This window comes from Colossoma macropomum, unplaced genomic scaffold (assembly GCF_904425465.1).
Source record: "Colossoma macropomum unplaced genomic scaffold, Colossoma_macropomum, whole genome shotgun sequence".
Taxonomy (NCBI): Eukaryota; Metazoa; Chordata; class Actinopteri; order Characiformes; family Serrasalmidae; genus Colossoma; species Colossoma macropomum.
Genome location: NW_023494799.1, coordinates 15,356,026 through 15,381,958, shown reverse-complemented (window position 1 = coordinate 15,381,958; position 25,933 = coordinate 15,356,026). Strand labels below are relative to the sequence as shown.

The 25,933-nt window shown below is 37.6% G+C and overlaps 1 protein-coding gene across 1 annotated transcript in view; it reads left to right on the top strand.

Moving 5' to 3' along the window:
* The window catches only part of diaph3 (diaphanous-related formin 3), a 433,509-nt gene that overhangs the window by 161,197 nt on the left and 246,379 nt on the right, over positions 1–25,933 (top strand). Inside the window, exons 15-17 of the mRNA XM_036586844.1 lie at positions 1,231–1,335; positions 5,874–6,206; positions 13,507–13,621. Of these exons, the coding sequence (XP_036442737.1) occupies positions 1,231–1,335; positions 5,874–6,206; positions 13,507–13,621 (553 nt within the window). The remainder of the gene's footprint in view (positions 1–1,230; positions 1,336–5,873; positions 6,207–13,506; positions 13,622–25,933) is intronic.

The window sequence follows — 25,933 nt, the reverse complement described above, 5'->3', positions numbered from 1 at the left end:
AAATGAAATGTGCTTTCATTTCATAACTTATATTACCGTACAAAAACTGTATGTTGGATATATATTATATATATATAGTATATTTTTTGTACTACAAGGGGGCTACACACCTAAGATCCTAAGATTTTCACTCAACTTTGAACTTTTGTAAATGTGATGTGACAATATATGTGATTTGATTTGATTTGAATTTTAACACTAGAAAGATATTTCTATGCTTTGGCCAGTAGGGGGAGCAGCACACATCTTGCTGCACCCCAAACTCCACTAATGACCATTGGCTCATGAGCTTGCTAAATACTTTTATTTTAATAGCTCCCTATTAAAATATTCTCATGAATTAAGATGTGTTTCATGTAAACTACAGTGAGACTTGAAAGTTTGTGACCCCTTAAATTTGATCTAAAACTTCATCAGATCAGTCCTAATAGTAGATAAAGGGAACCAAATTAAACAAATAAGAAAATGATCCAATATTAAATATCTGTGGGTGGCAAAAATATGTAAACCTTTGCTTTCAGTGTCTGATGTTACCCCCTTGTGCAGCAATAACTGCAACAAAATGTTTACGGTAACCGTTGCTTGTTCTTGCACATCGGCTTGGTGGAATTGTAGCACATTCTGTTATTTTTGTGGGTTTCCTCCGATGAACTGCTTGCTTCAGGTCCTTTCGCAACATTTCTATAGGATTAATTTCAGGACTTTGACTTGGCCATTCCAAAATAATAAACTAAATTACGATAAACTAACAAAGTGACAAAATGAAAACACTTTTTTCATTTTTGATCGACTTTAAGCTCAAAAAATTCGAGTTTGCAGGTTTAGAGAATATCTTGTTGCTGTCCAAAGAAAAACGAGTATCTCCAAAATGGTACCTTTACAGGAGAGGACAAAAATGTTCTTTACCTTTGATGTAAGTTATTGTAAAGACCTTCTGTTACACCCTATTGTGAAGCATTTCTAGTAGTCCAGTGATCATGAAAATTCCACACATTGTAAAGGGCAGCTGTTCTGATCAAATGATGTAGAAAAATAAAAATGATAGGAAAAAAATGAAGATACTTGTTTTTTTTTTTTGTTTTTTTTTTAGCAGGGACAGTATGGACCAAATGTAGTGTGCAATTTCAGATATGGACAACAATGGGTTAAATAACTTGCATACCTCAGAAATATCCACATATATGGCATGTCCTTATAAAAAGAAGATCTAATGGCAGTTCTGACCTGCAGTTTGACGAAGAGCTGATGGGCAGACAGGACGCCATGGCCCAGCTGCTGAAGAAGGAGGAGAAAATCAGTGAGCTGGAGGCAGAGCTGCAGGCCTTTAGATCTCAGGTAAAGCCTCTTTGTCTCACTCTTTCCATCACCTGTCACTGATTGTGTAACCATTTAGCATCTACTGCATGTGTATCTCTCTCTTTTATCTCTCTTCTCTCTCGTCTCTCAGTTCTCTTTCACTGTCTGTCTTTGTTACCTGATCTCTGATTCATGTTGTATCTTGAGCAGATAAGGGCCAATCACAGCACTCGTTTGACATTAAAAGTTGTCAGAGGTACATCGTCACAGTAAAATGATGATCCAATAGATACAGTGAACTTAAGTGACAGTGCCTTTACTGAGGAAATATGCAAATAATTGTGCTCCTGCTTCTAATTGTCTTTGCACAGAGGCCGAATGTTTGTTTTGTTGACAGCAAACAAGGATTACTTTTGAAATGAAAATTCAAATATTGTTAAAATTATATGTTGTTATTTAATGATCCTCTCAAAACCAAAGATGTAATACCTTAATTGATTTGTTTATTGACAGACCCTGAAAACATCGACAGTCCTTGTTTTTCAGGCATAAGGATTGATTTCAGTTTTAAAGTGATTTTCAATTTAGAAGAGGAACTTGTTTCAGAAAGTATTGCTTTAATGAAGCAGTTCTTTCTGCTTCTGCAAGAGACTCACACAGACACACAGTTTTACCAGAGTTAATTAGCCTGTCAGTGTTGTTTTCTCCAATTGTTTGTGTTATAAACATGCAAGTAGCATAGATCTAGTGTGTCTAAATTTACAGTGTTTACAAAATGGCATTATTAGTAGATGATGATTGCTGCGTGATTATCTATTTTATTTTTATGTCTGGCAGTTTCGCGCATTCCATAGTTAGTCTGCCAGTCTGAATTGGACACCTGCAGTGGTCAGGTTATTGCATTGCTCTTTTCTGTTTTTCAATCTTAATCTGTAGCTGTGATCAATATAGCTTTGGCCCTTTACCTGACAATAGGTTCAACGTTGTTGCTTTGGTAACAGGAGTTTTTTATTTTTTTTTCCCTGAGAAGAATAGATGCTGTAGCTGGTTTTGTGAGCTGCAGCCAGACTCTGGCTCTTCTCTACAGGATAACGCTGCCCTGTCCTCTAGGCAGGGGCAATCTTAGTGATTCTGGAGCCTTAGGCAACAGACAGAAATGGGGCCCCTGGATGCACATCTTTAAATTCGTGACACACCTTTATGCACTGAAAAATATCCTGACAATTGAAATTTTTTTAAATCTAGTCGTTACATCTAATATATCTCATTTTGAGATGCTCTAAAAATATAGTTTAGAGTACTTAACTCATCTTACGTTCGCAGATCATTTTGCTTGTTTTTTTAAAAAAAAAGCTTAAAATGAGTATCTGTTAATATAGAGAGATACTTTGGTTATTTTGATATCATAGAGTACAAGCCTTCCTGTGTAGCCTGGCTTTCTAGTCTCAAGAGTCAGGACTTATTTTGCTTCCTGACCCTGGATATGTTAAAAACTAATGTCTTGGGCCAAAAATCTCAATATCTTGAGATTTTGTCACTGCTTTTTGAATATGAGGCATTCTGGATATTGATTTTATTGTAAGTTGACCTTGTGATGCTATATAGTTTTCTCAGTCATTTTAGATTATGTTCACTTTACTGGCTGAAGTGGCACAATCCGGCTGGTCAGTCTGAATGGTTTGTGAGATCCAATTGCTGATTAACTTATTTTCTACAAGGCCCTTATGGCAGCTTTACAAATGACTTGGAGAGCAGTTTCAGACTGAATTTAACGATCAATAGAGCGAAGGGATTAAATTCCGGCGTCATCGTCAGACTAAATGGCCTTAAGATGTCCAATTCAGTGGCTGTTGCTGTTACTGCTTGAGTGCTTAAAATGCTTGACATTTTATGGAAGGTTTTTTATTTATTTATCTACTTTAATTTTAAGCATCTTATTAGGTGGTTGTTGTGTCTTGTGACAAAGACTCGTCCCTTCTTTCTGTCCTCAAGCTTTTCTTTATTCCTGCACCAGTTGATCCCCCAACCCTTAGATTGACGTGACAAATAGGGCATCAGCTGAACAGTTTGTTTGATCAATTGCTTTTTGGCTCACTAGGCCACCGTCAGTAGAACCGATCAATTGTTAAATAATGGAGCCTGATGAGTGAAGTGAAAGTTTGGAATGCAGGCAGTTAAACTGATCCATCTCTTCAGGTTGCAATCGTTTGCAGCGCCGCGAAACCGTAATCAGCCAGTCGATGTCCCAGATATATAGTGCCGTCATTCATTCCGCTTCTTTGGCTGTGAATTATCTCGAGACCAGCATGCGTAGTGTTTGAATTAGAGCATCCACATGTTCAATAAATTCTTCCCTGCAGCTGTACTCCATTCAGAATGAATGGAGTGGTTACACAAGAGAGTTACATATGGCATTTCTTGTTTTTGCCATGCATTTGGGTGTTTGAAGTGGAGGAGTTTGAAGCAGGAGGGGGTCGTGCTCTTAATAATCTTTTTAGTCTATCCATCTGGTTAGTGCTTCTATCTGAAGGGGCCCTTTTCATCTTTGATCTATCCATAATATACCCTTATGATTATGATTTTTGTTTTGTCATCTGTTAGTTTAGCTTTTGAATCAGAAATTGTAATATGGCCAAGGCCAAGGCTTTGCTTTGACTTTAAAGGGAATTCCACTAGTTTTAAAAAATTCTGCGTTATTGAATCATTATGATATAAACAAAGTCATTCAGAGTGGTTTGGTGAAAATGGTGCATTGTAGAGAAACTTGCTAACAATTTTCTTTGTTGATAGGAACCAGGAGTTGTGATGGCTACATTTTATATGTAATGTTACTAACAGCAAAGTTGGTACATTCCTGTAGGGACTATTTTGCCTTATAATGGTGTGCATGTACCTCTTCACCATAAATACTGTTAAAAAAAATACTTTTTAGGTCAAAATAGTATTTCCAAACTATTGTAAACAGTGTCTTGGCCATCAAGCCACCATATTGGGTTATAGCTTTGGTACTTATTGGGGCCTGTAATAGCTAGAGGCCCCTATGAATAGCAATTAGATCATTATTGAATTATTAATGGTTATTGATAGTTAATAATTATGAACACTTAATAATGATTATTGATTGCTTTTGTGCAAATAAATATGTAATATTTTATATTATATGAATCATTCTACCGAATTGGTTCAAAGTGTTCAAAACATGGTCCTGACTTTTAACTGACTTGGACTTTAGACTCAAGTCCTTGCTTTGAACGACTCTTAACATTAATTATGTTTTTTCTTAAAACTAACAATTGAACATTCCATTTTGTCGCTACCAAAGCCTTTCATAACATTACTAAATCGTTACTAAATGTTTTGGTAGTGACTGTTTCACTGGTAACAATTTTAACTTATTAGTACAAAAGTACTAATTTAGTACATGTCTAGCAGACACAGCTTCAAACAGCTGTACACACATAAAATCATAACATTTTTCATTAAATCACATAAAAGTTTATTTAATTGCAGGAAATATGTGTTTCGGTAGGGACAGTTTTTAAAGATGCACATTGTTTTTTAGAGTTTGGGACACATTTAACAAACTAATGGGATCTAACTGCTCACCATGTGGCCGTGAGGGACAGGGATGCAGTCTCACTTTCTGCTCTGAAGTGCAGGGGTGTGGCGAAAATAAGGCTCCTCTTATGGACTTCTCTGTGTTTTGGTAGTGACTTGAAATTATGGGACAACATTTTTCAATTTTTTTTAATCAGAAAATTAAACTCATGATAACTCTAAATTTTTCAACTTTTAAAAGAAATAAAGATTTATATGAAAAAAGTATTATACAAAAAATACAAGTATTATTTTGACAAATTAATATATGGGGTTTAGGGTTTGGGACAGTCACCTCAAATTGAAAGTAGCCTATTAATGATGATTTTGTACGTATATAGATCATCGATTGATCATAACCTAATCCTTGCAAATATCTAAGGTCTGAATACTTATTTGTTTTTTGAAATAGTTACATGTTTTGGACTACAGTTTGACCTAATTTGCTAGGTCCATTTAATATTTGAATGATCAAATAACTAAATAGTTATTAACAAAATAAGATTTTTACAGTAAAGAACAATGGCTTATTAGGGCCTTTTATTATAAAGTGTACCATAACTTTCTGTGAACTTTTGGAGGCATTCAAACATCTTTTGACCAACTCTGACTGAAGTATTTCAAAAATCGTGTGTTAAACATCAAACCACTTTCAATGACTTTGTTCACATCTTCACAATTTAATTGTGCAGAAATTTAGAAAAATTCCTTCAATTCACCTTCTAGGTTTTCTTCCTTCACCCTCCTCCCTCCATCTCTCCCTCCCTCCCTCTCTCCCTCACAATTTAATCATAGCATATCATAATCAAGTAGATATGTTCCCTATTGTTTAAGCATGGAGTGTATTGAGTTATAACTAAATGAGTTGAAAGTCTGTTTCATGGTGCGACTTTTGATTATATCTACAACATTAAACACGAGTGAAGCATACATGTATTATTTATTAACTTCATTCTCTTTCTCTTATTTCCCTTGTGCAGTTTGGAGCAGTGCCGGTGGGCATACCTACAGTGCAGTCTGTCCCAGCCTTGTCGTCTTCGTCATCTTCATCATCTTTTGCCCCAGGGGCCCCTCCTCCACCCCCTGTTCCTGGGGGTCCAGCTCCGCCACCCCCACCTCCTCCCCCGCCCCCACCAGGCTGTGCCGCCATGCCCGGAGTGCCTCCTCCTCCTCCTTTTGGCATCCCTCCCCCTCCTCCGCCAGGTCTGGGGGGCCTGATGTCCTCCCCCACCCACCATGTGCTGCCTTTTGGCCTTCGGCCCAAGAAGGAGTTCAAGCCTGAGACCACCATGAAGCGCCTCAACTGGTCCAAGGTAATTTTCCTGTCTGATGATGATGATAGGTTACAAATGCTACTGTATCTATGAATTGGGAAGTGAACTGCAACTTGGTTGTGTAAACTGCTGAATAGAGTTAAAGCTCTTCATCCCTTAAAATCTGGAGCTATTATTATTATCATGCTATACTTTACATAATATATATGTACATAAAGTATAGTTAGGTAATAAACTGTATTTACATTCCGTATGGACAGACTCCAAGCTATACCTTCAAATTTGTTACGAAATGACACAAAGACCAAAAGTGTAAATTTTGGTGTTTCTTTCCACGAAGGAAGACTATATACACCACAAGTTTTTTATCAAACTTCAACAGCACTGCTGTGTCTGATTCACTTGTACCAGCACAACACACCACCACCACCTCAGTGTCATTGCAGTGCTGAGAATGATCCACCACTCAAATAATACCTGCTCGGTGGTGGTCCTGTAGAGGTCCTGACCAACAGAGGTCCAGACTGAAGAACAGAGTGAAAAGGGGGCTAACAAAGTATGCAGAGAAACAGATGGACTACAGTCTGTAATTGTAGTACTTGCAAGTGTTCTTATGTGGAAAGTGGAGCTGATAAAATGGACATTGAGTGTAGAAACAAGGAGGTGGTTTTAATATTATGGCTGATCTGTGTATTTCCAGCTACTGTAATGACGTAAATTTATCACTGAACCAGTTTGAGTCTGAAGTGTCATTTACAAGCAAAACTGCTAATGCCAACAATATCAGTAATATCAATTACATTAGCACTGGAGGACACCTTCATCGGACTACACTGGACAGTGCTTACAGGAGGACTATCTATAGATCAGTGAACAGTAAACTACCAAACCGTGTATTTTAACGCTATGAGAGCGAGAGGCTACGATCTAGAAGGACTTGGTACATGCAGCCGCTGCTGCTCTCATTAGAAGTTTTATATGAAAATAGGTTTTCTTTAGGATCTATTTAGAAGAAGACAAATGTGATTAATTACAATTACTATTGTAATTGGTAACTATACATACTAATGTGATTAATTGTGAATTATTTTACTGGTTTGACAGCCCTAATAAAATTACACCATAATTTTGTTATTGCTGGGTACACACCAAGCACAGTTTATTCGCATGATTTATTTGGGTGACAATAAATTCATCACAGGACATGTATAACTGATGATATCGAACACTCCAAAGGCGATTTTTCGGACAGCGAAAATGCGACATTATTTTATTCGCCCTCTGTTTCACTTTTGCGAGCTTTCGGCAATGACATGAAAACACTGACTGATTACAGTCGTCTCTGGTGTTGGCATGGTGATAATCAAACTGACACATCAGCTGTGTCCCTGGACTTTTTTGCAAAATGTCAAAAGCATTAGAATCTCCAAAAGCAGCTCAAACAGGGCCCAAGCATTCTAGTTATAGGTGGAAGCATCCAGAGTGGTACAGTATAAACACCCAACTGTCCATACTACTTTAATTTTTAAAAAATGCAAAGTAGCCCACCCAGCATAATAGTTTCCCCATTATGAGAAGAGCAAAGCTCTCTTTTTTGCACTTAAAGACATTCCGCACATTTGTTTTCGGCTCAATCAGCTCAAACTGAGTAATGGAGATCCCAGGCGTGAGTAAAGTAGTTCATAAAGTTTTAACTCCTGAATAAGCAAAGAAACTCTTGGTTCTCCTTTCACTTTCCAAAGTGGAAAGCATTCTGCAAAATGTCACTGTTTGCCCCTTTTGCCAACCTGGCAAAATTCCCATCCAGTGTGTATAGTTTTGATGCAATAAAATTACGGCAGAATATTTGGTGTGTAATGGCCTTAACAGAGAACCTAAGAGATACAGAACAAGTGTAAAATGTCAACCCTTTTTTAGCTTCTTATTGTAAGCACACTCCACCTGAAACCATTCCACAACCTTACTCAATAACCTTCGCACAAACTCCCTCCCTCAGCGATGCAGCGTAAAGGCAACAACAATACAAAAGGACAGCTGTTAGCGAAGTGACTGTGAAGAAAACTTCTGCTATTCGGTGCCAAACATCATTAAATAAGAGCTCTAACTTCCCCGTAAAGGATCAAAAGCTATTGTCAGATGGCCTGTTGTGCTTCCTCAGCAGATGTTGCCTTGCATTCTCTTTGGAGTGATATTAGTTTGCAATATAACTATTAATATTTAATCTCTGCCCCCTTTGCAGACGTTATACAGATGTTCTTAAAAAGTTAGCCATATGTTTTGTCTCATCTGAAACCTGTTGGCAATTAACTGTTAGGAGGACACAGCTGTAGCCGATGCGTAAGACATACAATATTCATGATTTCTATCCCAAAACTTTCATCTCTTGTTTAGCAAGAACTGTGGTTTCTACTGGTGAACTGGTGGATGTTGGATTTTTGGAGAAGTAGGTTACCTGCATAGGGACTTCATTACATGAGCATAAGCAACTTAAGGTCTCCTGTCAAGTTCCATTACTTCGTAAGTGTTGTAAAGGGGCTTGAAACCAGTACAATATAATTTATATGTCTGTTCATAAGTACTGAAGTATTACTTTTTAAATAGTAGAGATCAGCATTTTGTGAGGTTGTTTCCAATTGTCGATTGTTCTTTACCACGATCGCCTGATGCCGATTCCGATCTGAGGCTGGAACGGGGTGACCTGACAAAACTGCCCAGGCAGAAACACCAAACAGTTTAAATTGGCTAAACAAAAACATTGAAAACAGTGCACTCTCTGATGAGTAAAAAATAGGGGGTCCCCTAACAGCTTCTTCTAGATTATTACAGTACTGTAATGTAGTCTGTGATGCTTGAGTGAGGGGAAAAAAGAGCAACGGTTTAATCTTGTCTCAGTAAGAAGAGTTGCATCTGGAGCCAAGAAATGGGGAAAAAAAAATTATGAGGAGAAAAAACTTTTTTTTTGTGGTGTGAGCATTATATTTATTGCGTGTTGTAGCATGTTTGACGACAAGAATCTGAGGTCTGTCTAACGAAGCAGTCAACATGGCTGTTAACTTAGACAAGCTTTCTGACTAATTTTCAGCTTCACAAAACCTAACAAATGCAGACATGGTTAACTTGTTCTACAACGGCGATTAACAGCCGTCTCTGTCAATCCAGATTTTGATACTTGGGCTGTGATTAATCATCTTGCATCTGCACATGTAAGCGAGGTGTCTGACAAACAGCGAGTCGAAAAAGAAGGAAAACGGAGTCTTAATAACTAAATATGTGGAAATTCAATAAGAAAGCATAGCTGATGCCACTGCTACCAGGGTTAGATCTAAGCCTAAAGTTAGTTGGGTAACAATAAATACTGCTTTGTGAGACAGATCCCTGCATCAGGAATACTGAAAAACTTATTTGTAATAATTAAATTGCAACTCATTACATATCCTCTAATTTTACAGCATATCAACTAGCAACATGGGGGCCTCCAAAAAACTTAGAGCCCCCAAAAAGCCAGAGCCAGTCCTGATTGCTACAGACTCCTGTGAAATAGGTGCACTCTTACATCTTCATGGTCAAATGCTTATACAGACACAAGTTAAACATTTAAGCGATTGCTGCAGCAAACTCAGAAGTCGGCAGTATCCATACTGCAATCTCACAAACTTCAAATGTTTTCAGACAGAAAACAATTTTAGAAGCAAGATCAACTATTTTAACACAGAAGAGCAACATGTTGTGGCCACCTGGCTGTGCACCTGACTCTGGCTTACCGTTGAGCAACAATGGCAGATTTTCTTTCACAAAAAGAAACATTTTGGCTTTCTGACACGGCAGTCTGTTCCTCCTCTTGTTCAAGTTATCTGAAGCAGTGCTGAACAATCTTTTGCTGTTTATGCTTGTGCAATGTGCAGAGAGGTATCCAGTGACATTGCCAAGACTAAGAAAGCCCTTATAGGCTTATAGAGTCTAGTAGTTATACACTTGAAATGCGATGTGAAATAAAGGGGATTATGGGTCTGAGACACCCTAATTAACTTTTTGGACCCCCTGAATGTCTCAAAATCAAAATTTTGGCACTGGTCCTTGAAAATAAAGGTATGCTGTCCATTAGGAAAAAATGCATGCTCAAATACAAATTCAGGAAAAGGTCATTGTTTAACTGCTTTACCCACATTTGGCGATATTCTGTCTTTGGTATTCTTACTGACTAGAGATGCAGCACTCGTCTGCCTCAAGGTCATGCTAGATTCTGTCACTCACGGTACTCGGTTGGATGACATACTCAAGTGTTGTATCTGGTTAATAGTGTTAAAAGTTAAAATGGTGTTTATTGTGCTTCCCTCAAGAGCAACGTTAGTTTTTCAGACCTTGCAAATAATGCTGTGGGTCAGATAAAGAAATCTACAGGACAGAGCACCAAAATTTGACTCACATTTTTTTGTCATTAATCATGTCACTGTCGGCCAAATTAAATGAATATCAGCTGGTCGCTGATGGCATATTTAGACTGAAAATAGGCCAGTTCCGATCTATAGCCAATCAATCTTTCCATGCCTAATAAATACATTATTTAATGTTTATGCATGTGTCATGAAGTCCATATACAGGTAGCCTTCAAATAAAATGTTGATGAAAAATGCCAGCCCACAGAACAAACCATCAGGAAGTTTAATAAGGATTGCTCATCTTAATTGCATCTCACTTGGTGCTACAAGCAAACTTGGCATCAACTGATGGCTCAAAATGAAACCACATGGGCAATTGAAGTTCTAATTTGTTGAGGGGATCTTTTCTGGAATCTGCACGCATAAGACAAATAATTGTGAGTGAGTTACAAACAAACAACAAAACTGCAAACTAAAGACTGTTTGTTTATACTCAGAGCTTGCATTTTTAAACTATCTGCTAACATGAGAAAAGGCAGATTATATTTCAGTAACGGTTCAGTAAAGACTACATTTATTTCTTAGTAAATTCTGTGATTGTGCAAAAACACAGTGATGTTTTCATTGATAAGTAAAACAGCTGAGCATGGCACAGGTGCGCGGGTGGTTCATTAGAACGTCTTCAGCTCATCGATCCTACTCTCAATCTTTACTGTCTCTTTTGTCTGAAGTGCAACACTCCATAAAATTGATTATCCCGCACAGCTCCCGTCTCGCTTGTTTCCATGGTTTCTCACCACAGTAACACAAATCAGCATAGCCATTAGACACTGTTCCTACCTTAGTGCTGACCTTAAATACACCAGGGACTAATATAGTTCTGTTTCTCTGAGGCATCACGTTGAATTACCTGATGAATATCACAGATTTGATGAGCTGTTTTTGTTGTGTGAATCTTCATCACGACATAAGTTTTCTCTTTTTCTACATGCTTCACTGCTTAGAATTTGTTTTTGATGTTGTGGCCTTAAATGTGAGAAAGTATGAGAAGTGTATTTATTTATTAATTTATTTTTAAATAATTAAGTCATTTTTGTACTTAGAGATGGCTGAAATAATGCCACTTTTTCTTTTTCAGTACCAATACTCCAACATTGAGTATCGGCTGATACTGATACGATATTTGTTTTTTTAACTTTTACTTCTTTTAAACATCTTTTAACTTTTTCTTTTAATACTACTAAGCTTTAAAATGAGCTAACTAATTGGTGTTGCATAAATAATTACCAGTACAGACAGAAATACACTTGAAAACATACCTTATTTTTCAAAAATTGGAGAAAATTGGTAGGGTTTTATGTCTGATGAGTAATGGATGCTGTTTCAGATGAGCTAATGAGCAGCTAACCAGTAAAACACTGGATGCCTGCCATCTTTTTATTGGTGGTCATTTGTTCTCGGTAGAAAATGTGTCAACATGCAAGTTTGTCAGAGAAATATATTTTTGCTGTTTCTGGACCTAGATAATATCAACTGGAGTAACTCACTTACACATTCGCAATAAAGCCGTGCTTTCTCTTCACTCTCAGTCTCGTCCTTCAGTCATGACCTTGGCAACACTGTCATGTTGTGTTGCAAAGTATAAAATAATACATACAGTTGTATGCCAACATTTGATTACCCTTGGTCAAATGACATGTTTTGTTGATTTTCTAAGTGAAAAGTATAAGTATAGCATATTGGTGAAAAAAAAACAACATACAGCATAAAACGAAATCTTTTACACAGGCAATATTTTTGTTTTTTATATTAAATTTAGTAACTAATAATGATTTATGCATTGAAATATGCAGAAGTGTGTTGTCTGTAGAGGATGTTTCTTATTCTTAACAATGCTTAAATTGACTGGGACGCCCAAACTTTTGACTGTACCTCCTCGCAAATGAACACAGAACAGTAATGTTAAAACATAAAACTTCCATTTATGTTTTGTCTTCCAGTGATGAAAAATAATGGAACAACCGGAAAGTCATTTCAATGTTTGAATATTTCACTTTGAGAGGTTAACCGAGTACTCAGTGACCGTGCACATCTCTAATGACATACGTGTTAATGACATAGTAGATCATAGCAGATGCCACGACTATTACCACTAATGGTAACATGACACTGTTACATTACTCAATAAACTCTGTCATGACAACTTATAAGAGACATGTTTATGGCATGGTTATGTCATTGTTATGTAGCAAGGTTCAAGTAAAGTGTTTCCACTTGTTTTGATGCTTTTTTTTATTGCTTTTCTGAAATACATTGGTTGATCATTCCTCATCATCCTAAACTCTTTCATGTCCTCTTACTCTCTCACTCTGTCTTTACACCTTTTGCTTTCTATTCATATAGTCATGCTGGCTCTTAAACTATGATTCTCAATTATGCCTTTTATTTCTTGCTTTCGGTCTGCCTGCTTTGTTTAGGCATGTGCGTGTGTATATGTGAGTAGGTAGAAGGGGCTGCGCTGTGTTGTTTGAATAGAGCACTCTTCCGTGTTGGAGTACACTGAGAGAGCTATAGATGAAGCACTTAAGGGCCACATTCAGCTGTCATAGACATGGGTGTAGACAAGAGTCCGAGCACGGGAGGAGGAAAAAACCCTGTTCTGTAGCACAGTATGAATATTTGAGTAGATATTCCTTTTATTTTTTCAGAAGCCTCCCATCCCTGGCTTGTATGTTTGGATTCTTATGTTGCCTAGCAACCCCCCTTTGACCTCCTAGCCAGAGGTGGGAGGAAGTGGATTGGCAGGTCATAATTTCCCTCCTTTTGTGTGCGCGTGTGTGTTCTTGTGTAAATGCATGTGTGTCTGACTGTGTACATGCATTTGCGTGCACACATACACACATACACACATACATGTATGTACGTGCTCATGTATTCATGTATCTTGGGTGTCTGTGTTGTAGATCCGTCCTCAGGAGATGTCAGAGAACTGTTTCTGGGTCATAGTGAACGAAGACCGCTATGAGGATAAGGATTTGTTGGGCCGCTTGGCTCTTACCTTCGGATCACAGAGAAACGGTCAGTTTATCCATACCCACACTCCAACACAGTTCCACACGCTTTCATATCTACATACTTGGACACATTCTCCCCATGCTGGCCCAAGTTGTGCACAGACCACCAGAACCCAGTAGATCAGCTCTGTTATCTCCGTATGGATCATTTTACCGAAATTGGTTCAATTTCAGAGTTCAAAACACATTTGGACTTTTAACTGACTTGGACCCTATACCTTAATTATGTATTTTTAAATATATTCTTGTTTTTTATTAAAACACATTATTGAAGATTCCATTTCCATATAATCATAACGCTACAAACGCTTTGCTAAATGTTTCAGTAGTGACAGTTTTGGTAGAGACAATTTCAGCTAATCGTGAGCATAACTCAAAAACGCTAGCCAGTACATGACTAGCAAACACAGCTTTGAACAGTTGTAGACATATAAAATCATAATATTTTTAATTAAAACATAAAGTTTACATAATTTCACAAAATATGTGTTTTGGTAGTGACCATTTTTTCAGTGTCACACACTGATTTTCAGACATTGAGGCACATTAACTTCAAAACAATGAGATGTAATTGCTCACCATGTGGCCATGAGGGACAGGGATACATTCTGACTACCTGCTCTAAAATGCAGGGGTGTGGGTATGTTTTGATCGTCCAATAAAATTGTAGGACAGCAATTTTTGGATTAATCAAAATTTTTCAACTTCACTTAAAAAGATATTTATATTATCACTTAAATGATATTTATTAAAAAAATCTTGAAAAATTAAGTATTATTTTTAAAAGGGAAGATTTAAGATTTGGCACAGACAGTTTGTAATAGAAAGGACCCTATGAATGATGACTTTGCGTATACCGTATTTAGCTTTTTGCTTTCTCAATGTCTAAGGTCTAAATATTCAGTATATTTTTAGCTAATTCGATAGAATGGTCCATATAGCCCTTAACTTTTGACAGGCAAAGTATTGTAGACTATTCAAAAGTCGTGTTTGTCAAACCACAACAAATTAAATATTAAATACAGAGCTGTTAAGATCTTGCCATATTCCTTTGCAAAAACAACTGAGAAAAATACTACCTTGGAGTGCCAAACTCATTTAATGTGCTTGCTGTGATTTCAGCCCTTGTCAGCACTCAAACCTTTTAGGTGTTTAAACCACCATTGAGTCAAAAGATTAAACAAAATGTGCTTTTAACAATAGTTTAAAAAGGCAAACTGTCATTCATTACTCAAGCAAAATCTGCTCTTCATACCATGAAAAAAGACACTTATGAACATGAAACTGAGCTCTGCAGAATGTGCACAAAGTATTAGCAGATAGTTTCATGTTAACACTTTAAGGCCAACCAAAAAAAGGTGCTGTTTCTGCTATTTCATTTACTCCAGTACTCCGTTCTGAATACTGCTGTTTGGGTGTATTTGGTATGGAAAGAATGTGATCTACCGAAGCTAAAAAATCTGAATTTTTTATGTAGTATGTGTCACAAACTATCATTTTGAACAAAAACACATGAACAGGAATAAAGTCACACATCAGTTGTGCTTCACTCTGATTAAACAAATCAGTAATGAGCACTTACCGATCTAAAGTCCATTCTGGTTGAGCTTATAAACTCCCTTGGGGGGAAAATGTTGCATGAAGAAAGGAAGCCCTGTGCTTATTTTGTACAGCAATAGAAAACACAGTAAGCACACAAAGCTCTGGTTGTGAAATTGATCAAATGGCTTTGCTGTTGCCAGTCGGGGCACTTTTTTGGCTCATTTGGGTTCATGTGGTCAAATACAAAGCTGTTTAGATCTTCCAATATTCTTTCGTAAAATCTGCAAAACTGAAAGAATAGACGAAATTACTAACTTGGGACAAATGCCAAACTCATTTTATCCCCTTACTGTGATGTTAGCACCCAACAGCACTCAAACCTTTCAGGTTTTAAAACTGCCCTTGAGTCAAAAGATTTTCAAAATGTGCTTTTAACAGTACTTTGGAAAAGAAAGCTGCCAAATCATTATTTAGGTGAGAGCTGCTCTTCCTGCTATGGAAGACACTTGAGCATGAAGCTGAGTGCTGGCTGCAAAATATGCTCAAAGATTTAGTGAATAATTTTATGTTAAAACCCTTTGTAGATGTTTTTTCTTACTTTAAGTGTCCATATCATATGGAAAAATGAATGTCCCTCACTGTAGGCTGAATAGGTGGACAGATGTAAATTGACTTGGTACTTGTGACATCACAGAAACAATGAATTCAGAAGGGGCTGTACTTGCAGCTTAGTTTCCATGGGCGGACTGTAATGACTGGGTAGTGAACTATATGTTTTGAAACTTTAACAAAGCTTCAAAAACAGCCCCTTCTGGATTCATTGTTTCTGTCATGTCACGAGTGCCAAGTCAATGTACTTCTGCCCACCTATTCAGCCTACAGCATTCATATTGAAGTTCTAAGGAGCGTTTCAGCTCTTAGTTCTTATTGAATGAGTCACGACTCAAGCCATTCAAAACAGACCTCGTTTATCTTATATATAACAGATGTTGGAAAATGGTCATGTTGAAATGGATTATGGCCATTTTTGGTATATAAAACCACACAAATGTTATTAGACAACTAAAATACAAGAAACATATAGGGAATGGGCCCTTTAATTGAAAAGTTACAGTGAAAATGAAACACTGACTAAATGCCAAAAACTTAAAAAAAGATTTTAATTCAAGGCAAGATGCCCTCAAACTTTTGACAGGCAGTGTAATTTCATTCGCCCACCCCTGGTAGCACTTCACACCCCTTTATTTGCACCCCCTTATAAATTACTATGTCAAACATAGACAGACAAGCCAAGCACAATTTGTTACAATTAAACATTTTCTCATCTTTATGCTGTTACGCTGAGTGACATACAGCCAACATGTGAGCTGGAAATCGGGATTGAAAAACCGTGACGTGCTCTGACTTCATAGCATCCTGGAACAAATCTTACAGCAGCTAGCGTTTGACTGAGGTGTGTGAGTGAGTTTGACTGCTTGTGAAGAACGCTCCTTTCTTCCAGTCTCCTCAAAATGACAGGATCCTGATTAGCCTGAGTCCCTGTAATTAAGCAGTGTCACACAGGAAGGGAAGAACACGAAAAAAAAAAAGTACTCAAATGTGTGTGTGTTCTTCTGACAGTTAGGTACTAAAACAGGCGAGTCTGTGGGCGTGTGGAGTGCAAGAGTATGATTTTGTGTACTCTTTTAAGCTATTAAAAATCTGCCTGTCTTCGTGTGTATTTGTGCCTCTGGGCCCTGTTGGTATTACTCTTCCTGTTTCATTGCTTTTTTTAGGGAACCAATGGCTGTGGGTGAAAATATGTTAATTTGTTTTGGTGCTCTTGAATGCTGTTTAATACTAAAAATGGATTTTACTCTCCAATATAGTCATGTCCAGTTGTTCCCACTAGCTACTTTTTCCCCTGTCACACAATGCTACCAAGGTGGGAGGGTGAAAGCTTCTTTGTGTGAGACACATGACAACAGCTATGGCATCTTTTCAAACTGCGTGATGTAATTGGACGACTCAACACACTTGGAGGAGAACACCTACTGCTAATTCTGTGACATTAGCTAACAGATGCCCATGATGGTTAGTGTCACGCTAAGTGATAGGGAACAGGGAGCAAGACCAATTGGTCTTTGGCTACAGATGGCTGTGGCATCGGCAGGGATTGAGCTTGTGGTCTTATGGCGATAGGAACTGTACTTAATGGAATAGAGGGGTATTGATACTAGATGTTTGTGACAGTATTAGGCTGTTGAGGCATCAAAGCATCTGAACCTGACTGGTTTCTCTAGTCTAAATTAGTACTTGACCGATATATCGGTTGGCCAAAAATATCAGGCTGATATTGACAATCCACAATTTAATTAATATCACAATAAATATTGCAGATTACACCCGAGTAATTCACCGTCCAATTAAAGCTACATTATCTAAGATTTGGAGGAAATGCGCAGAAGTAATGTCAGCTGATAGAGCAAATAGATGAATCTGATGATAATAGCAAGTGCACTGAAAGAGTATTCAGTATTCAGGACTGAGTGAAGAATGTGTCTTCCAAGGATGAGTGAATTCTTTACTATTGTCATCATATCTTCATCAGTATAAAGTTAATTTTGCATTTGAGACCTAAACATCAAGCCAGACCTTCTTTTTGAGTCTGTGCTTATGATGTTAATACATAAAGACATATGATGTTCTCCAAAAAAAATTGTGTGAAACCTTAACTGACTCCTCTGGCTTTTAAATAGTTATTTCATGCTTCACAGGGAGCTCGCAGCATCACACACCATATTTTAGCATGTTTTTTTTTTCTTCAGGATTAATCCTGCTTCTTTCAAATTTAACAAAAAACTTATGTAGTGCAGCTTTTTTCAGCTTAGTTTCCATATATGGACTGTAGTGAATATATAAAGTAAAAGGGATGTTTTGAAATTTTATACATGTTTATATACTTTATTAAACTCTTTTATTTGGAAAAAGAGTGAAAATGTTAATTAAATGTCAAATATAAAAACAATTATATTGGCCCCTAAAATAATTTTCATCAGTTGCATCCTGGTTTAAATGTCAATATTGCAGATGGTGTCAGTCTCATGTAGTATTAAAAAGCCTGCCATCTATGATGTAATATAGTCAGGACTATATTAAATCACTGAGCATCATTAAAATTGGAACTTCACAGGAGGGCATAGCAAGGGTTGTGTACCAGAGAATATTAACAAGAAAACGGTTCAGGGAACCATCCTGATGAGCTTGGAAAGTTTTTATTTTTTTATTATTTTTTTTTAAACCTGACCATGCTCAGATTAAATCTTATATGTTGGATATTTGTGAGCATATTGAATGTCTGTGTTCCCACAGGGCAGATGAATTACGTTCACCATAGAGCACCTGCAGCCTCTTGTACATGTAGGTGAAGAAAATCTGATGTTCAAACAGAGCTGATAATGTGGTCTTATACAAGATATATAAGAGAGTTAATGCGGAAATGAGTGTATCAGCAGGAGTAGAGAGTGGGAGAGATGCAGCTTCTCACGAATCTGTATTGACTTACTAGGCCCTATTTGCAAGTTTTGGTTCAAAGTGAATTTTTGGGTCAGGAAAATGATGTGTGAATGTGTCTGAGTAAAACCTGGATTTTGCTTTTATCCCACAATGTCGTCCTGTCTTATTTAAAAATTCAAAAAGTAGTTCTGTTATAACAGGGGTGCACAACTCTGGTCCTGGAGGGCTGGTGTCCAGCACAGTTTGGACACACTGACTAAACCTAGCAATTAACCGATAAGTGTAATCAGGTGTGTTGGAGCAGGTAAATCACCAAACTCTGCTGGACACCGGCCCTCCAGGACCAGAGTTGTGCACCTCTGTCTTATATGGTCGCTAAATAAATGTACACAGTGAACGATTTTCAAGACATCGTTCAATAAAGTGAAACCACTGATACATGTTAAAAAGTGCTACTAACTAGGAGAGAGGAGCTGGTTAGCATTAGCTTAGCTAGCAAGATTAGCTAGCAAGAACTAAAGCCCAGACACAAGCTTAAATGATAATGATTCAAATCTGAGCGAGTGAAATCAAACAGGCTACTGGCCCAAACAGTGCCACACATGACAGAGCAGATTTGATTCTGACTAACTGGTGCGCTGCTGAATCAAATTTAAATGACAAAAACATATTTCTGAGAGAGCAATAGTCAGGTGATTAGTGCTGAAGTGCCAGAAAGCTAAAATTAAACCTGTTCTGTGGTCTTTGGGACTGTAGCATTTTGGCCAAGCTGACAATAGCTTAGCTAACGCACCAAATGTGCTACCATAACAGCACAGGCTTGCTTCCAGCTAAGTGATCCTCAAATTACACCTCTTTAGAGGATATCTGAGGATATTTTCTCATGTTAGGTTTTGGTCACACCATGGCATTAAATAGTGCCCTGCAATGCTTGCCATCATATGTATTTACAGTCATTTACACTTTGCAGTCAATCTTGTTTGCATTTCTGCCATCTCGGTCTTTGGCATTGTACTCAGCGCTTTTCACAAAAGCTATGATTATAGTTGATTGCGTTCGAGACTGGCTTGTGGACAGCAGTTACGATTAAATGGGAATTCAGTTGTCAGGGTGGTTGGATATGAAATGGGCCATTCTAAAGAAACTTAATGACTCAGACTTGTTCACGGTGGTGGTGGTGATAGGAACCGGACATATGAAACATTTAATGCACAAAATGATTATGGATATGCTGTCTGATGTCTGAAACATTGTTTCACAGTAGTCTCGCAAGAAGTTGATGGCCTAAAATGTATTTTTAAAATCAATCAAGTAAAGTTAGTCTAGTCTGGTCAAAGCTAGAGGCTGCCAAATGCACCGCCCCCAAAAATAGTGTGAGATAAGGAAGTCATTGCTGGTGTCTGTTCTCGGTCGCACGTTCAGTGTAATAAAGTTTGCCGTTTAAGGGAATTTTAGGTTTTCCTTTGCAGATGCTAGTAAAACATGATTAGTGATTATACAAAAAATGTTTGTATGTGTGTGTGTATATATATATATATATATATATATATATATATATAATGTCTGTATATATAGACACCTGTTTCACAAAATGTTTGAAATATATTGAAAAATGTGACTACCAATAACCGAGCAAGACCTGGTGGACCACCAACACTGTCACAATTAGATAAACTCTCCATCCTTCCACTTTGAGAAGTCACACACTATCAGCCTGAAAGGATGTGTAGTTGTCAAAAAGTCATTACTGGGAAAAGGAAATTAATTAACAATAATTAACAACAAAGAAGAACATTTGGAGTAGATTATCTGAGATCTAGTGGAGTAAAGTTTTATGTTCATTGATTTAAATGCTATCATGACCACCAGAATAATTAAGATCTTTCTTTCTCGCTTTCTTTTTTCCTCTTTCTCTACTCTCATTAGTCCTTCTCTAATGACTCATTCACCTTGTTTTTATTCATCCAGACGTGTCACTTTACTCTTTTTTTCCCCCTGCAATTATTCATTTCAACATTGTCTACCTGTCACTGCTCAGGGCCGCATGCAAGTCTCAACACACACTCACACAGAGTCAAACTCATGGTCTTTAGAGATGGTGTGTCACTGTACCTTGAATTATACACACAGTTTAAATCTTCAAACAAGACAAATGGCGAAAGCTTGCTCCCTCGCTTGCTTTTACAAGGTAGTCAAACGTTTTAAAATGTTAATGTAATGCGCTGAGGTGGAGCAGTTGTGTTTTATTTTTACACTGCAGTAAATCAGGCTTTAATTATGTTAACATTCACTACTCTCTCACTGAACTGTGAACGCACTGCTCTCGCACTGGGGATAAAACTAAAGTTACTGTACAGTTTTCATGGAAAAATCGTTTTTGTGAAATTACCTTCAATTTCAGCTCTTCAACACAGTTTCTGCTCCTACTATTCTGGTTTTAAACACTATGCACGACTGTATAGCACCTTTACACAACTTTTCCTTTGTTCATAATTTAGTTCAAATGTAGGCAGAGGAGGACCCGAGAGGTTACTATGCGTCTGCCATTCAGAGGGCTGTTGGATCTTTCCCAGCTCACGCTTAAAAATAGAATTTCCTCTTTCTCTCTGTGCCCTTGAACAATGATAAAAGCTGTCGAGAGCTTTTGTTTCTGTTTTATTTCTTAATTTTCTGTGCCTAGCATTTAAAAATCTTCTCCTGTGGCATGTCACAGCATTTCTCTCTCTCTCTCTCTCTCTCTCTCTCCCTCTCTCTCTCTCTCTCTCTCTCTCTCTCTCTCACTCATATGCTCACCTTCTCTCACTGTCTCTCTCTTTCTGTCTTTTTATTTCTTGATCTCTTTTTCTCTCTCTCCTTCCCTTTCTCTCGTACTCACTCTTTCTTGGTCAATCTCGCTTTCTCTTTCTCTCGCTCTCTTTTTCCTTTTCTTCCTGTCTTTTTATTTCATGATCTCTAACTCTCATTTATTCTGTTTCTGTCTCATTTGCTCTGTCTCCCACGTTCTCGCTCTTTCTTGATCACTTTCTTTTGCTTTCACTCACTAATTCTTTCTTTCTGTATTTTATTTCTTGATCTCTCTCACTCTCTGTCCGCCTCTCTTGCACACACTCTGTAATTTGCTCTCTATTTTGTTCACTTTCTCTCTCTCTCGCTTTCTTTTTCTTGCTCTCTGTGCCATTTTTTACATTTTTTTGCTTTCTTTCTCCCACTCAGTGTCTCACTCTTCTCTTTCTGTCTCTATCACTCACTCTATCTCTCTCACACACATGCTTTTTCTCACTCTCTTCCTGTCTCTGCCTATTTCTTTCTTTTTTAAATTTTTCTCTTTCCATTTTTCTCGCTCTCTTTTTCTCCCGCCCTCTCTGCCCTGTCTTCATATCCGTCTCTGTCTCTCCCAATGCATGCTTTCTGGTTTACATCACCACTCAACCTTTTCTTGATTTCCCATAAGTGCAGTGACATCTGGAGCCCTATCAAACATTAAATCAGAAGTATGAAGACTCTTTGCTGCTGATGCATGCATTGTCACAACATTAGTCCCCACAAAGATTACATGTAGCATGCGTCATCTAATGACAAGAACATCACTCTCTGCCAGACGGTGGTGGCTTTTTTATTTCCTTTATTAATTATGAATCTGTATCTCTTCACCGCACCACAAAGAAGCAGCAATAGAAATTAAATTAAAGCAAAAATATCTGTGAAGAATGTTTACTAGGCCTGGATCTCACAGCAGATCTTATCTCTTTACAGAAGACCAGCTGATCGAGCATGCAGTCAGGCACTCAGCAGCCGAGCTGTTACTCAATTACCCCACTCAACCAAGCAACAAGCTAAAATTACCCATTAGCCATTAAAGAAAGCTATTTCGGTCTTCATTCTGCTGGTGCATGTTGGATTAGTGAGTGAGAAATCTGTGATGGATGGGTAGAAAAGTTCAGTACAGACTCACAGGTCTGTAAATCTCACACTTACAGGTGTTTTTTAAATTATGTAGAAAAATAAACAAAACAAAAAAATAAATAAATAATAAAAAAAAAAAGGACACAGAAGTGGAGAGACATGGTTTTTGCCTGACAGTGACGATACACTAACACGGTTAACAGGGTGATGAGTGGTACATAATCCACTCTGTTTACAATATACACATACATGACTTTTCACACACTGTGCTTTGTTGATCTTATACCAGGAACCGTTATTGCGCTGATATCAGCAGAACATGCTGGATTGGATATCAGAGGGTGAAAAAACTGAATCTGATCCAAACCTGTAACAAGCCTTTTTTCCTTGAAATAGCATTTTCTCACATTGGGTGTTGTGGTGTTGTTAACTGGGTATGTCATCCTGTGGGGTAGTATAGTGTTTGAGTAGTTTCAGCATGAAAGCCTACTTTTAAATGTTCGTCTTGAGTGAAGTGCATTAAGCAATAAGAGCAATAAGTAAGATGACATAAGCTGTCAAATTCATACTCCACACTCCAAATAAATAGAGGCAGCGTATCACCAGAAAGTTCTGGTGTCCGCTCCTATCGTAAGAAACAAGGAGATGCACGGATCCTTCTCCTCTCTCTTCACTCCTCCCCCACCTTATCAGTCTAGAACAGGGATCAGCAACCCAAATGTTAAGAAGAGCCATTTTGTGCTTTCAACAAAAATCAAGCCACCTTGGGAGCCACAATATTTTATGTCCATTTTATTGAAGTGACATTTTACTCTTTTGTTTGAAATATGGCTTGATATGTGCCAGCTAATGTCCTAATATAGGCTAAAAAATATAATACAAACAAAAACGCAGATTTACTTGAGCTTTGGCTCAGCTACTGCTGCTTTTCTCGCATCTCCAGCAGTAAACTTTTCCTCAAAAGTGGAATAGTTTCTTGTAAAACGTCTCTCAACGTTAGACTATTTACAAGGCTGAAGTCAGCTTCTGATTTACCAGCTTCTCATTCGAATTTTCTCATTCCACCTTAAATGGTGCCTGAGGCGCTAGAATGTAACTGCGACACCATTTAAGGTGGAACAGAAAAAATTCAAACTAAGCTGGCTAACGAAAAGCTGACTTCAGCTTCACCACTTTTTACTCTTTGACAGTTTCTCATTGCAGATTAAACATTTTAGAAAACCAGCTGAAGTCATTATAAACGCTAATAAGACCGTTTATGTCACTTCTTTTATTTGCTGCCATATGTGGTTTCCTGCCAGGAGAGGGCAGCAGTGGTGATAATGGTCGCTTGCCAAGAGCTTCAGCCAACGTTGCGTTTTCTGTTCTTTTAATTGGCTACCTGTCCTTGGTCTAACCCGGGGCAGTACCTTCAACATGATTGACGAGAGGTTAGAATATTCCCTCGGAGGCACTTCTTCATCTGCTCATGTTGAGCTGATGGCAGATTCTACGCTACAATGACTCACTGTTGCCTCTTGAGTGGTATTACGAGATAGGATGGGCCGGGGCTAGCTGCTTAGCATGCTAGCTTCAGTAGATATCTCTGCAACACGATGCATAGACGTCTTTGACATGACGTCAAAGCTGTTATTTCTTCACATTCGATTGATGATTTTAGCTCCTTTTGGGATGTTTTAAACTAAAAATCTTACAGATTGCACCTTTAATGAAAAATAGCTCCTTTTAAAGTAGTTTATTAAGGAAAAATGTCAGTATTGGTGCACTCTCAGGAAAAAAGGTACTAAACTGTCACTGGATTGGTATATGTAAACATGTAAAATGCCTGTTTTTGCTTTATAGACTTACTATACACATACTACTCCAGTGACAGTTTAGTACCTTTTAAGGCAGTTTCCAGTATGATTTTCACATGATGTCATTCAAGAGCCATCTGCAGTGTTGCTGTCGCAACAACACCTTGTGTCTCCAAAATGGTAACTTTACAGAAGACGGAATAAACTTTAACTTTGAATTGAATGGAATTTTTATCTATCTATTTTCTATTGCTCCATTCGTGATGAAATTTTAACACATTGCAAAGGGCAGCAGGCATTTTAAATTTCTGTTTTAAAGAAAAATTGACAAAAATAGTCAAACACACAGTTTTTATTTTAAGTGTACATACCTATGGTGTTATCTAAATGACACTTCATGAAGAAACAGTTATACTGACCTTCACTTTGTAGGTATAAGAATTGGATATTATAGCCATTTCATGGATTTTTTTTTCTTATTTGATTAAATAACAATAAGCGTATAAGCAATAATCGTTAGAAGCATTTGCATTGCTGTTGTATCTAATATATAAACTTTGTTGTTTCATGTGCAGCGTTTAATAGAACCTAAAAATAGGGTTTGTGTTAATGGTAGATTTTGTTACCGATTTAACTCTGCTCTGATAATGCTAATTTGTGCTGGACATTCAATGGGAGTTTTAATGTCAAGCTAGCAATGCTGAGGACTAACTTTCCCACACTGTATTCAACCAAAAATCCTTCTTCTTTTAGCAAATCTAGCTTAAACACTGATATTTTAAGCTTTTGAGAAAATCAAGTAATGTGATATTAACTTTTATAGTAAATGTTTCAGCTTAAAGTCTAACTATCAGGAGGCTGTTAGCTGTCTGTTTCTGTGTGTTGCCCGCTGGTCTCTGAGCTGTTAACCTCTGCTTGGCAGTATTTTTTGCTGTATAAAACATGCCAGAAGCGTGTCAGCTGTTGGATTCAGCAGAACGGCGAGGATGAGGGGGAATGTCCGAAGAGAGTGTAATTGTTTTGTTTATATCTTTGGTTGGAGGTGACTATTTCTCATCATCTGCTGTCAAATTGGGTCATTAACATGGCAAAAGGTCACATGAAACTTCTGAACATGTCTGACACTGCACGTAGCTTGTAATGAGCTTACAGTAAAGGTAGCATGGGTCCTACTGTTTCCAAAACTTTCTGTTTCCCTTTAAAATGTAGTCATAAACTGTTTTGATTTAATTCCATTTTCCTGGGATATAGCTATGTTAGGCCTGTCTATCACTGCTGAGTGAATCAGCGGCAATGTTAACAATTTTGCATAACTCAGAATCACATTCACATGGACGTCTGGCAAGTGCATTTCATACATTATCATCTTTACTCATAAAGGCAGTGAAGAGGACAGCCTTTTCATATAAATTTTGTTGCATAAGGGATCAAAGAGCGCATGCCTAAGCGAACAGCCTAAGTGTTTGCCTTTAGAACGAATGGAGCAAAAAAGCACAGCTTAAGTAGCAGAGGCAACAGCTTCTTCTCTTCCTGCATTATTTTAATTTGATGTAGCTAACTGTTTATCGTCTGATCATACT